General features: G+C 42.4%; 1 protein-coding gene across 1 annotated transcript in view; it reads right to left on the bottom strand.

Annotated features, from left to right (window-relative positions):
• Positions 1–14256, bottom strand: part of LOC143135914 (serine/threonine-protein kinase N1-like) — a 33323-nt gene extending 19067 nt beyond the window's left edge. The window contains exons 1-5 of the mRNA XM_076296278.1: positions 14154–14256; positions 13475–13608; positions 13022–13142; positions 11038–11183; positions 9648–9843 (exon numbers count right to left, since the gene is read on the bottom strand). Of these exons, the coding sequence (XP_076152393.1) occupies positions 9648–9843; positions 11038–11183; positions 13022–13142; positions 13475–13492 (481 nt within the window). The 5' untranslated portion in view covers positions 13493–13608; positions 14154–14256. The remainder of the gene's footprint in view (positions 1–9647; positions 9844–11037; positions 11184–13021; positions 13143–13474; positions 13609–14153) is intronic.
• Positions 14257–15164: the final 908 nt, after the last annotated feature.

The following is a 15164-nucleotide window of genomic DNA, read 5'->3' as shown; positions in this document are numbered from 1 at the left end:
TCTCGCTAGGTATCAGCATAATCAAATAGTGTTCATATCTCGCTAGGTATCAGCATAATCAAATAGTGCTTATATCTCGCTAGATATCAGCATAATCAAATAGTGTTCATATCTCGCTAGGTATCAGCATAATCAAATAGTGTTCATATCTCGCTAGGTATCAGCATAATCAAATAGTGTTCATATCTCGCTAGGTATCAGCATAATCAAATAGTGTTCATATCTCGCTAGATATCAGCATAATCAAATAGTGTTCATATCTCGCTAGGTATCAGCATAATCAAATAGTGTTCATATCTCGCTAGATATCAGCATAATCAAATAGTGCTTATATCTCGCTAGATATCAGCATAATCAAATAGTGCTTATATCTCGCTAGATATCAGCATAATCATATCATTTTAATCAGCCAGCTGTAAGAAGAGCTTCATCCGCCATCTTTGTTTACTTTTCACAGGTGTTTGGGCATCCTTCAAAAATGACAGTATCTTGGCAGACAGAAAAAGAAAGTTCAATCCGTTTGGAATGACACGTGTGTGTGTGTGGTCACTGGTGACCTTCTCAAAGTAAACGGTAACACTAAAGCAAGAGGCTACACTGAGATTCTGGAGGAAAAGATCAGGCAGTGTGCAAAGAGACCTGCCCCAATAGGCATCATTGGACCATTAAACCATACAATGATCCAAAACATACAGCCAAACAAGGCAAGAAATGGTTAACAGAGAACAATATCATCATTTTAGAGTGGCCCAGCCAGAGTCCAGACCTCAATCCGTCAAAAAAGTGAGCACAAGGCCAGAGTGATGGCAAATAATCGTTCCTGCCTCAAACCCCAGATTGCTGCTAAAAAGGTGCGGTCTACAATCATTGTGGAGACATGAAGCGTCCTGGTACGTAGTATAAGAACCATTTTGAGAGTTGTTAATGTAAATAAAGATGTTTCCATTGATTATTTAAAAAGGGTATGAATGATTTTGGACACCCACTTTTTCATAAAAAATGCTAAAAAAATATAAAAACGATTATTTTTTTGATTCCATGTTTTTACCACATTGTCTTATAACCTATTGGCATGTGGCAGTGTCATTTTCAGTCAGAACAAACATATTGGTCAAGAGAAAATCAACATTAATTCAATATTTGCTAGGGGTATGAATAATTTTGTTTTTAACTATATATATATATATATGCCACAAACATGTATATATATATATATATATATATATATATATATATATATATAATATATATATATATCAGAGGAGGCTCCTTCATTGAGGAAAGGTAGGAACACCCTCCCTAAAATTTCAGAGAAAAATTAAAAATATATAAAGTGAATTACTAATCTGATAAATTACTGTTAATATTACTATTTTTAACACTTTGAATGAACAAAATCGTTCCCCTAGGTCAAAATGGCAACAGCACCCCCTATCGCAATTGAAAATTACTGTACGGAGGAGCTTCCTCCTCAAGCCCCTCATTGAAGTCCATTATAAACGCCTCAGACCCTAGCGGCTCGTGAATCACGTCGTTTTCAATGGCCAAGGGAGGTAGCTCCTCCGTACAGTAATTTTCAATTGCGATAGGGGGTGCTGTTTTTAGCGGCAACGGTGCAAGAGCGTTATCTATGAGGGGCCCTTTAGGACATTATTCAGAATTACCTCTCACACACTATATTGAAACCTCTCACACACCATACTGAAACCTCTCACCTCTCACACGCTATACTGAAACCTCTCACACACTATACTGAAACCTCTCACACACCATACTGAAACCTCTCACACACTATACTGAAACCTCTCACACACTATACTGAAACCTCTCACACGCACAAGTGAAACGCTCCCATATACACAACTGAAACGCTCTCATACACACATGTGAAACCTCTCATACACACATGTGAAACCTCTCACACACTATACTGAAACCTCTCACACACCATACTGAAACCTCTCACACACTTTACTAAAACCTCTCGCACACTATACTGAAACCTCTCACACGCACGAGTGAAACACTCTCATATACACAACTGAAATGCTTTCATACACACATGGTGAAAACCATGATTTCATATGTGTGTGTGAGAGGATTTCATATGTGTGTGTGTGAGCATTTCATATGTGTGTGTGAGAGTGTTTCATATGTGTGTGTGAGAGCAATCTCATATGTGTGTGTGTGTGAGCGTTTCATATGTGTGTGTGAGAGCGTTTCATATGTGTGTGTGAGAGCAATCTCACTTGAACAGGAAGGTGTTGTCGTCAAACAGGAAGAGCGTCATTGCGCGCATCCAATAGGAAGTTGAGCACATTTCGTGGGAAAGGGTCTACTGTGTCGCTATCATTGAATGGCTGACCATGTCAAATCAAACTTCAAGCAACCTTACTGAAGCAGCTGCCTTATTAAGCACTATATTGTCTTCAGCAGACACTATAAGAAGTGTAACAAGACCTCTAACAACTCAACAAGCAGTTTCTACTCCAACGGTGGACGCAACCCTTTCCTCCCTGTTCCCTTCCTGCCCCCGGATCATGGAAGCACTAGCCGGAGCTCCGCGATTATCCGCACCCCGCTATGAAACACGGTGCTTTTCCGCATGGAGAAACGGAGGGACACGGACATATTTATATTAACCTTGTTCTCCGTGTCCCTCCGTTTCTCCATGCGGAAAAGCACCGTGTTTCATAGCAGGGTGCGGATAATCGCGGAGCTCCGGCTTCTGTCACACACACAGCGACAAGAGTAATGTAATGTAGGCCTAATGTAATGTAATGTAAAAGAGGCAAATCCCCTGCAGTGTTGAAGAGATCAGTCGTCCCCCTCACTTTTGATAAGGAAAAAAGCCTTATAGGTACGCCAAATAAATAATAACCTATAGGTTTACGCTAGGCTATGTAAAACAGCATCACGTCACTAACCACAACTAAGACTGCACAATCTCGTATTCACTCTGTTGGATATCTGAAGCCAGTTTGTCTACTTAGATACTGTACATCCTCAAATTATGACCGGGGTCATAAGACAAAGTACAGGCCTTTAGGGGCAGGATTGTATTCGAGACAGCCCTTTATTTCTTATCCGAGTTTTATTTTGACACATGCGTTTCTTGGAGCGGCATACTGGTAGGCCTTCAAAAGCATGACATTTTCGGTTTAGTTTGATATTTAATTTACTTTTGGACGGTTTGATTATATTGTTAAATGTTGGGACTGATGGCAATGAAATCTGGGGAGGTATTTGATGATCACTATTACATTCCATGTAGTTGAAAGACTGTCGGGATTTTTAAACAAACCATCCGCTTTCATGCATTCATTGAACGTCCGCGGTGCTGTAATGGAAACCTTATTGCGTAGCCAAGTAGCCTATTGAGTTATTATTAAATTATGCATGCATAATTGCCCTCTTAGTGTTTTGTTGTGCCTATACAGTGTTGGGAGTAACGCGTTATAAAAGTGGCATAATGTAGGCATAATGTAGGCCTAATGGGCCTAACTTGTAACGTGGTAGGCTAATGTAAGGCATTACAAAAAAAATGGTAAATATTTTACTCGGGAGTCGGGACAAAATTCAGTAACGTGGTATTTTGTTTTCATAAGCATATACAAATTCGTCAACAACGTCGCGAGATCAACAGAGGAGAAAACATCCGTGTAAATTGCAGAATGTTATCTCCTCTCAGGCCTAGGCTATGCTACTTTCAAGATGATTGTGGCTGCAGCAAGTCGGACTCTACATTTGCGACATGTACATAAAGGCCTGCTTGAGCATATGAAGGCAGAACATTCATTCATATCACAGAGGGTAGGCCTCTGACTCTGGGTGGACTGGGTTGAATGCCGCCTAGATTAAAAAAGTTAAAGCAGATAGCCTGTTTTCCGTTGTATGTTGACAGCTGCTGGACTGGACGGTGGAAGAATAACGATTTTTTTAAACTCTCAATTACTGTAACTGTGTGTCACCCTGGCGTTCGTTAGGACCGTACCACTGGAGGAGGGACCGCTCATAAACTCCGCTTAATTGTTGCAAATATAGACTATATAGTTGCGACTTCCGAACAGTTTTTGTGAGTGCTACTTTGTTAATATTTGGGGAAACTGCGAGTAAGGGGCTGCGACCGTTCTAGATGTAGGCTGCTGAAGTGCCGCGAGGGCGCAGCAAATGAACTTCAAAAACAATATATTTAAGCTCACGACATTCAGGCACAAAAAGTTATCGGCCACCGGGAAGTTCCTGAGGCTCCCGATAGCCAATCCGGGGTTGCATTCAAAGCAAATAACTTAATTTAACAGATATTGCAACTGCATGGTTAACTATATCATGAGGTTAATAAAGCTGGTTCCGAATTAGTCATTGAGTTAATAGCTTTATTTTGTTATATAGAAGTATCTAAATAACCTGTTAAAATGTACCAGAATTCAGGAAATTGCATATAGTCCAAAAAAATGTTTCTGGCGGAGGAGCCCCATACCCCCCGCTGAAATGTCCCACCCACTTTCAGAATGCCTCCGAAGTCTATGAACTGCTTGTTGAGTTGTTAGAGGTCTTGTTACACTTCTTATAGTGTCTGCTGAAGACAATATAGTGCTTAATAAGGCAGCTGCTTCAGTAAGGTTGTTGCTTGAAGTTTGATTTGACATGGTCAGCCATTCAATGATAGTGACACAGTAGACCCTTACCCACGAAATGTGCTCAACTTCCTATTGGATGCGCGCAATGACGCTCTTCCTGTTTGACGACAACACCTTCCTGTTCAAGTGAGATTGCTCTCACACACATATGAAACGCTCTCACACACACATATGAAATGCTCACACACACACATATGAAATCCTCTCACACACATATATGAAATCATGAAAATATGAAAAATTTCATATTAGTGTGTGAGAGGTTTCAGTATAGTGTGTGAGAGGTTTCACATGTGTGTATGAAAGCATTTCAGTTGTGTATATGAGAGCGTTTCACTCGTGTATGTGAGGTTTCAGTATAGTGTGTGAGAGGTTTCAGTATAGTGTGTGAGAGGTTTCAGTATGGTGTGTGAGAGGTTTCAGTATAGTGTGTGAGAGGTTTCAGTATAGTGTGTGAGAGGTTTTAGTAAAGTGTGTGAGAGGTTTCAGTATGGTGTGTGAGAGGTTTCAGTATAGTGTGTGAGAGGTTTCAGTATAGTGTGTGAGAGGTTTCAGTATGGTGTGTGAGAGGTTTCAGTATAGCGTGTGAGAGGTTTCAGTATAGTGTGTGAGAGGTTTCAGTATGGTGTGTGAGAGGTTTCAGTATAGCGTGTGAGAGGTTTCAGTATGGTGTGTGAGAGGTTTCAGTATAGCGTGTGAGAGGTTTCAGTATAGTGTGTGAGAGGTTTCAGTATGGTGTGTGAGAGGTTTCAGTATAGTGTGTGAGAGGTTTCACATGTGTGTATGAAAGCGTTTCAGTTGTGAATATGAGAGCGTTTCACTCGTGCGTGTGAGAGGTTTCAGTATAGTGTGTGAGAGGTTTCAGTATGGTGTGTGAGAGGTTTCAGTATAGCGTGTGAGAGGTTTCAGTATGGTGTGTGAGAGGTTTCAGTATAGCGTGTGAGAGGTTTCAGTATAGTGTGTGAGAGGTTTCAGTATGGTGTGTGAGAGGTTTCAGTATAGTGTGTGAGAGGTTTCACATGTGTGTATGAAAGCGTTTCAGTTGTGTATATGAGAGCGTTTCACTCGTGCGTGTGAGAGGTTTTAGTATAGCGTGTGAGAGGTTTCAATATAGTGTGTGAGAGGTAATTCTGAATAATGTCCTAAAGGGCCCCTCATAGTTATCTGCAGTCAAACAGCTAATCTTGTGTTGAATGGGAAGCTTGTTTTTTGCTCGTGAAATAAACAGTACAATGGAATCAGAGGACAATCTTGTATACATTCAAATACACTGCAAAGGTTAGGATAAAAGCAGGAAGACCAGTTCCAAAAATTAATATTCCAAAACAAGATGGTAAGGCTAGTGTAGGCTACTGAATGCTACATAGTCAGACAAATATGGCTAGCTGCTAACTGGTAACTTTAGCATAGAAAACAGCCTACTGTTGGCCTGTCACATACGTGGACAGTTCACTTGGTGATAAAACATTTTTGGATAGTTATGCGTTGTTATAATCATCCAAGTTATGCCTTAACTAAACAATTGTTAAAAAATGTTCTTGTTGTTAAGTTCTTGTTTTCACCTTTCTAACTGTATCTTTGGATGGTAACATTGTTAATGAATGTTTCAGACCATGATGCATTCCTTTAATGACGTCTTCAATAACATTTGCCTTTCGAGTATGCTTTCATAAATTCCCACTTAGCCTTTACAACCTGTCTTTAAATTATAATGATTTGGCATTAAAAACAATAGCATGTTACAAATATCCACATTTAAGGTCTATTTTTTAATGGTAAATAGGCCACACATACGGGGCAATAGCCCCGAATGGCGAGGCCTAATGATGCCACTGTTTTTCCTAGTTACATGGTTTTATAAAACAAGTGTCTATTTTTAGTATTATAGACTTTTTCTGCCAACATTGAGCAAAACCTCCAGACTTTCCATAATTTTGCACATCTGGAAAACAGTATTTCATAACTAGACCTACATATCTTCCCTGACTTCCCAGATCTAAATGTACATTTATTATGACCGCCGCACAGCGGTCATATAGGTTTAGTCATCATTTTTTTTTTCTTTTCTTTTTTGCATGCCCAAATTTCCGTCAATGAGTCCCGGGACACTGAAAGACCGGGGTACACGAAACTTGGTGGGCATGTAACCCCACATGGATAGCATGGAACCATCGTTTTTCGTTTTGATCTGTAGCCCCCCCGCTGGACTGGACCCCCCGAAAGGAGGGTAGGGCAGACACAGTTTTCTGTGAATATCTCGAAAACCGTAGGGTTTAGTAGGACCATTTTTTTTGTATGTTGATCTCAAGCAGCCATGTCAATCCATTCCATAACCACTCATTTCATGTATAGCGCCACCTAGTTAAACACAAAAAAGTAAAAATGAGGTGTTGTAATCACAGGTATCTGTGACCTAACATAGTCAAAACTGCACGAAATTGGAAGTGTAGGATCATTATGACACCCTCTGTATGCACGCCAATTTTTGTGGAATTCCGTTCATGGGGGGCCACACAATAAATTAATTTATGTTACTATACACCAACTGGCCTGTAGGTGGCCGGAGACAGTTTTCTGTGAATATCTCGAGAACCGTAGGGCCTAGGAGGTCCACCTTTTTTATGTATGTTGGTCTTAAGGGGGCATGTCAACCCATCCCATTACCACTTATTTCATGTATAGCGCCACCTAGTTAAAAATTAAAAAGCAAAAAATTAGGTGTTTTCATCACAATATCTCTGGCTGACAAGGTCAAAACTGCACGAAATTAAAAGTGTAGGATCATTATGACACCCTCCGAATGCACGCCAAGTTTTGTGTACTTTCGTTCATGGGGGGCCTTACAATAAAATAATTTATGTGTTCATTTAGTGACGTACACCAACAAGGATTCCCGGGACACTGAAAGACCGGGGTACACAAAACTTGGTGGGCATGTACCCCCACATGGATAGCATGGAACCGTCATTTTTCGTTTTGATCTGTAGCCCCCCCGCTGGACTGGACCCCCCGAAAGGAGGGTAGGGCAGACACAGTTCTCTGTGAATATCTTGAGAACTGTAGGGCCTAGGATGACCATTTTTTCCCGTATGTTTGCCTCCAGGGGTCATGTTAACCCATTTCATGTGCACACATGTGCACAAACAGATACACACACACACATACATTCACAGTTATCATACGTATGACACATACTCACACAGTAGACATATGTACGCTTGCATGCACAGGCACATACGCAGGCACACACACAAGCACGCACACACACACACACACACCCACCCACACACACACACTCACACACACACACACACCCACACACATAACATAAACATAACACAAACAATCAAGAATTTCTCAGAATTATGAACAGGCAAGATGGAGATGGGGTTGTATAAAATTAATTTTACATGTGAAATCTATGAACTAATCATGTTTTGGTACTTGGTTGTCTAGCAGATACCAAGAATTGAGTGTGGATAATGCAATTTAGTGAGACAGTTAGAATCATATAGGCCTTTCAGTGTGATTTCTTTTTGTGGAAAAAATGTGCTGGACTGGGCGGCGGCGGTCATATTTTGTACCACTCTGCGGTACATCTAGTTTACATTTACATTTATTAATTTAGCACTATTATCCAAAGTGAAATTATATTACAAATAAGTCTATTGTCCCTGGAGGAATTTGGGGTTAAGTGCCTTGCTCAAATGCACAATGGTGGAAGCCAAGAATTGAACCCACAACTTTTCTGGCTGCTGCATTCTAGCCTACCTCCTTAGGTCAGACCCCCCCTGAGAATGTCAGAACAGCATTTATTGCACAACATTGCCAGTTTAAAATGCTATATAGTACATACTAGGGCTGTCACTTTTGTGAAAAAATCCTGTTCGATTATTGAGACATAAGTGTTCATGGAATCGATTGTAAAATCGATTTTTCATGTCCAAATATAGGCCAATCCACAAAAAAATAACAGGCATTAGGACGAACGTAAAGAGGGTGCTTGTAGACGCAAGCCAGCATATTTCTGATGATTTATTGGCGTGAAGATTCGTGCACAATGACAAACAGGAGTGCTACATTCTCGAAAAACAATAAGCCGAGTATCCTGCCATTACATCAGTGACAAACATTACTGCAGGCTTCAACGTAGCTGTGTTTACGATTAGAAATGTCAAACAAATTTCGCCTACGTAGAACTCCATTGCACAGTTTGCATAGCCTACCGCTTTGTTCTTCTCCATAGTTTGATATACCAAAAATCCGAAGTACTTCCATACCGAACTCCTCAAGTTATTAGGGCCTAACACTCCTCTCTCTCATGTCGCACAGGTTGATCGCGTTGTCCTCCATTTTTGGCAAAACCCGAGCAGCACAGCAGCTGATTGAAACAGCTGTTTCCGGTGCGTAAAATTGGTGGGAATTTTCTTTTTAGCTTTCGCAATGCTTACTGCACTTCGGAATTCTTTTATATTCTTATATTCTTGTTTGTGAATTTTGTTTAATTCGTTTAAAATTAATAGTGTTCATATTTGGTTAAAATCGATTCCCTATTTTAGTTTTCGAAACTTGTGTTGTTTGGTCCAATCGATTGTGCAATCGATTTTCGAACGTAAAGTGACAGCCCTAGTACATACTGCTGCTATAAATGTGTCTGGGTAGGCGGCCTACATACGCTATTGTTCACATATGCCACCAACACAATCACAACCTCACATTTGCCACTAACACCAATCAAGCGGACATTCCTTCCTCCGTTATGTTTTTAACCACCGGCCGCCACTGATATATATATATATATATACACACACATATAGGCTACATACACACACACACACACACACACACACACACACACACACACACACACACTCCCACTCCCACTCCCACTCCCACTCCCACTCTCTCTCTCACTCACCTGTGAGTGGTGAGGGCTTGCTGAGGGTGCTGTACTTGGTGTGTGTGTAGGGTGCGGCGGATCATATATACACACTCACACACACTCACCTGTGAGTGGTGAGGGCTTGCTGAGGGTGCTGTACTTGGTGTGTGTGTAGGGTGCGGCAGGCCGCGCGGTCAGCAGCAGCTCGTCGCGGATGAGGCAGGCTTTGGGGTGGTCGGCGGGGAGCTCGGACAGACGCTGCTCCAGAGACAAGTGCAGCAGGTCCAACCGCTGCTGAGACTCACTCAGACGACACTGGGCCTGGAGAAAACAGGAAACAGTCATCACTGGAGCAGTAGAGAACAGGAAACAGTCATCACTGGGGCAGGAGAAAACAGGAAACAGTCATCACTGGGGTGGGGAAAACAGGAAACAGTCATCACTCGGACAGGAGAAAACAGGAAACGGTCATCACTGTGGTAGGGGAAAACACAGTAGGGGTTAAGTCATTGAGAGACCTCGGACCCATTAGACCAGCCTCAGACGAGTCCAGGAAGTGACGTCAATTCCGGAAATAAGTACATAATTTACTTTACTCTTTACGGAGAATACAGCTGGAAAAAACGTGTTTTCTTTTACAGTTCATGGTAGAATCGTTTTATTATTATTCGTAATTCACATTTATTTATTAAATAATCGATCGCGACTGACTGTCCAGGAGATCTGCCAGAGTCAGCTGGAAGGAGCTCGTGACTCACGCATAGGGAATCACGGCAGATATTGCGCGACATTTTGGTTTATGGCTATCGTTTAGGTGTCCTTCCTATTCATTAACATGAACATGATGACTGACTAAATAAATGACTATGATGTTTAATAAACCATTGTAGGCATACAAGTTATCATTATATCACATCACATCAATTAAGTGTTTTCTGTAGGCTAGGCTACTGTGTGACATGCTTTACACTAGGCTACAGCATATAAATCAACAATAGGCTATCAACACGTTTGCAGTATCACTGTTGCAGAAATCACATACAAGAAGGCATCCTCTTGATTGTTTGTACATTTTTGCACATTCCAACATAAGGAAGCAGCATGAGGAAACTTGTCGATTTCTGCCTTATTTTCTAACTACTTTTACGAGTCTGCAGTATTACTGAGTTCAGCTGTTACAAGAGCGTCCCTTTGTTATGATGCACTTCCTGCGACGCGGTCATTCGTCTCTAAATGACTTAACTCCCTCTCGGAAAACAGTAGCAACAGCAGTCATCTTTGAGTTGTAGGTGTGGATTGAATGTGAGTGTAAATGCATGAACATAATGCTTGCTTGAATATGTGTGTGTGTGTGTGTGTGTCCTTCTTGTCGTGGACTTTGCTGGCCCCCAGCAGTCCTATGTGTGTGTGTGTGTGTGTGTGTGTGTATATATGTGTGTGTGTGTGTGTGTGTGTGTGTGTGTGTGTGTGTGTGTGTGTGTGTGTGTGTGTGTGTGTGTGTGTGTGTGTGTGTACCTCGGACATGGCCTTCTTGTCGTGCACCTTGCTGGCCCCCAGCAGCCTGAGAGCATTCTTGGCTCCCTCGGCAACGGCATGCTCCACCCGGTAGTGATGACGGAGCTCCTCCAACCGCAACTCCACCCCACACGGGTCTGGCTTACCTGTGAGACCGGGGGGATAGAGAGAGGGAGGGAGGAAGAGAGGGAGAGGGAGAGATGGAGAGAGAGGAATGAGAGAGAGAGAGAGGGGAGAGGGAGGGAGAGAGGGGGGAGATGGAGGTAGGGAGAGAGGGAGGGAGAGGGGGTGAGAGATGGAGGGAGGGAGATGGAGAGATGGAGAGAGAGGGAGAGAGAGGGAGAGAGAGGGAGAGTGGGAGGGAGAGGAGAAGAGAATCAGTATTGTACAGTACAGTCTCAGGATGTCCTTGAGCACAGGATCGTATGAGATAGAAGGTGTATGATAGTGTGTGCATGCATGAGTGTGTGTGTGTGTGTGTGTGTGAGATTGTTTGTTTGTGTTTGTAGTTTGAGCATTGAGAGATGGAACAAGAGTGAGTGTGTGATTGTTTGTTTGTTTGTGTTTACAGTTTGAGCATTGAGAGATGGAACAAGAGTGAGTGTGTGATTGTTTGTTTATTTATGTGTTTGTGTTTACAGTTTGAGCATTGAGGGATGGAACATGAGTGAGTGTGTGATTGTTTGTTTATTTATGTGTTTGTGTTTACAGTTTGAGCATTGAGGGATGGAACATGAGTGAGTGTGTGATTGTTTGTTTATTTATGTGTTTGTGTTTACAGTTTGAGCATTGAGGGATGGAACATGAGTGAGTGTGTGATTGTTTGTGTTTGTGTTTACAGTTTGAGCATTGAGGGATGGAACATGAGTGAGTGTGTGATTGTTTGTGTTTGTGTTTACAGTTTGAGCATTGAGGGATGGAACATGAGTGAGTGTGTGATTGTTTGTTGGTTTATTTATTTGTTTGTGTATGCATCGCTGAGTCTGTGTGTGTGTTTAGAGTTTGAGGACAGGGTTGTATGAGACAGAACAAGCGTGTGTGTTTGTGTGCGTGTGTGTGTGTGTTTTGGCTTCCTAATAAGGTATCAGGCTGCGTCCCAAACATCCCTTGAGGACAATGTGGTCAGAATATTTATACACATGTTTGCATGCACATATAGTGTGTGTGTGTGTGTGTGTGTGTGTGTGTGTGTGTTTGAGATTACTTACTGTATTTATTGTATGTATATATGTGTGTGAGTATACTGTAGACTAATGTAGACATAGATGTGTGTGTATGTGTTTGTGTGTGTGAGTATATATATATATATATATATATATATATATATATATATATATATATATATATATATATATATATATATATATATATATATATATATTTATATTTATTACACGGCTCTTCACAATGCTAGTAGAACGCTCCATTGACTTGAATGGGATTTCCCAAAGTTCTAGCGGTAAGATATATTCATGTAATTACCGCTGCAAACATATAATTTCCGCTGTCAATGGCAACGGGTTTTGTGCTTCTGATACGTCTTTCATATCACTACGCAAGGACTGGAACTTCATTCAAACATGAAAGCAGACGGTTGATCAGCTGTGTTCTAAAGAATGTTTGATTCAAGTTCAGCAGCGTGTGTTGTTGCGAACTATTTGTTTCTCAGCAAATGCCACGATGAAAGGTAACAAATAGGCTAGGTTATGTAGGCTAAAGTCATATATATCGTGGGGAGTTTATTATTTCGTTTTGGCAAGTAGCCGTATAATAAGCGGGATAATGTATAGAACGCCGGTCATTACTGTGAAACTGCGTGTCGGGTTCCGGTTCGCCCTGTCGGGACTTATTTTTCCAGTAATGACCGGCGTTCTATACATTATATATGTGTGTGTGAGTATAGATGTGTGTGTGACTATAGATGTGTGTGTGAGTATAGATGTGTGTGTGAGTATAGATGTGTGTGTGTGTGTGTGTGTGTTACCTTGCATGTCGTCGGTCTGTTCCGTGGCCTGCATGGCCTTGCGGATCTGCATGCGGATGATGTCAATCTTGGTCTTACTGTCCTGAAGCATCTGCTGGGCTGTCTGAAGCAGCTTCTTATCCTACAACACACACACACACACACACACACACACACATATATTATAAACATTCCTAAATTTCTTTGAGGATCTATGAGTGTGTGTGTGTGCGTATATGTGTGTGAGTGTACACCTGGTGAGTGTCAGTGTGAGTGTGTTTGTGTGTGAATGTGAGTGTGTGTGTGAGAGAGTGTGTGTGTGTGTGTGTCTGATCCACTGTCTCTGAAGGTTGTTATATCCCACATAAGACAGTGTGTGTGTGTGTGTGTGTGTGTGTGTGTGTATCTGATCCACTGTCTCTGAAGGTTGTTATATCCCACATAAGACAGTGTGTGTGTGTGTGTGTGCGTTACCTTGGTGATGGGGATCATGTTCTCTGCGCCCTGTTTGACCTTGAGCTCGATGTTGAGCTGGCGCTCCAGAGCGGCGATGCGCTCCTCGTGAGCCGTGGCCCGCCGCTCCGCACCGGGGGATTGTGGGGGATCCTCTGGAGGGGTCAAAGATCACAGGGTCAAAGGTCAACTGAGCTCACAGGTCAAGGGGTCAAAGGTCCACTGAGCTCACAGGTCAAGGGGTCAAAGGTCCACTGAGCTCACAGGTTAAGGGGTCAAAGGTCCATTGAGCTCACAGGTTAAGGGGTCAAAGGTCCACTGAGCTCACAGGTCAAGGGGTCCACTGAGCTCACAGGTTAAGGGGTCAAAGGTCCACTGAGCTCACAGGTTAAGGGGTCAAAGGTCCACTGAGCTCACAGGTCAAGGGGTCCACTGAGCTCACAGGTTAAGGGGTCAAAGGTCCACTGAGCTCACAGGTTAAGGGGTCAAAGGTCAACTGAGCTCACAGGTCAAGGGGTCGGGAGTCTCTGATTGGATCATTCCAAACACTGGAAATGTCAAACACCATTTACACACACACAGTTACCTCTGGTGTCATCGTTGTCCTTGGCCACACACACACACACTCACACACACACTCACATCTGGTGTCATTGTTGTCCTTGCCCACACACACACACACTCACACTCACACTGTTACCTCTGGTGTCGTCGTTGCCCTTGGCTACGATGTAGGCGTCCAGCTCCTGCAGCTGCTCATGGAGTTCACTGAGCCTTCGGTTAGAGGTGCGCAGCTGACTGTCCACCTGAGAGAGAGACACACACACACACACACACGTCAATTACATACACACACACACACAAAATCTTTCCCCCCCTCTCTCTCACACACACAAAATCTTTCCCCCCCTCTCTCTCACACACTCACTCCCTCCATCTCTCATAAACAATCTACTCCCCCCACCCTGTCAATTACACACACACACACCTACACACACACAGGGTACCTGCTGCTGCACACACACACACACACACACACACCCACACACACACAGGGTACCTGCTGCTGCATACACACACACACACACACACACACACACACAGGGTACCTGCTGCTGCATACACACACACACACACAGGGTACCTGCTGCTGCATACACACACACACACACACACACACACACAGGGTACCTGCTGCTGCATACACACACACACACACACAGGGTACCTGCTGCTGCATACACACACACACTAGGGCTGTAACGATACAAACCGAATCGTGAGGTTGGTGTATCACGATTTTTGACCCACGGTTCGATGCAAATCTCGATTTTTCTTTTCTTTTTTTTTTTTTTTTTTGGGGGGGGGGCTAGACATTTTATTAAATAACATTTTAATAGCCTCCCTTAGAACACCAGAGGATTACATATAATATATCTATTATTTTATATCCTGATATAAAAATATTTTTCTGAATGACTGATATTTATGACAGCACACTTTATGCAGATTAGCCTATAGCCTAGGCCTACTATTTTTTATTACAACTCTACCTCTTTAATTCAGCTGTCTGGTTGAAGCCTGGAAATATTGTAAACAAAGTAGCATATAGCTTAGCCTATCATAGTCTACTGATTGGACTGTTCAGTTTCCCCATGTGTGTTTCAAGGTAATAGGCTACTTGTTCTCCTTGGGACAGGCAGTTTTTGGG

Source organism: Alosa pseudoharengus, unplaced genomic scaffold (genome assembly GCF_046254945.1).
Source record: "Alosa pseudoharengus isolate Yale_2024_CS ecotype anadromous, Long Island Sound unplaced genomic scaffold, YU_APseudo_1.1 YU_APseudo_1.1_scf_1, whole genome shotgun sequence".
Classification (NCBI taxonomy): Eukaryota; Metazoa; Chordata; class Actinopteri; order Clupeiformes; family Clupeidae; genus Alosa; species Alosa pseudoharengus.
Note: the sequence above shows the minus strand (reverse complement) of the source record. Positions and strands in the feature narration are given on the sequence as shown.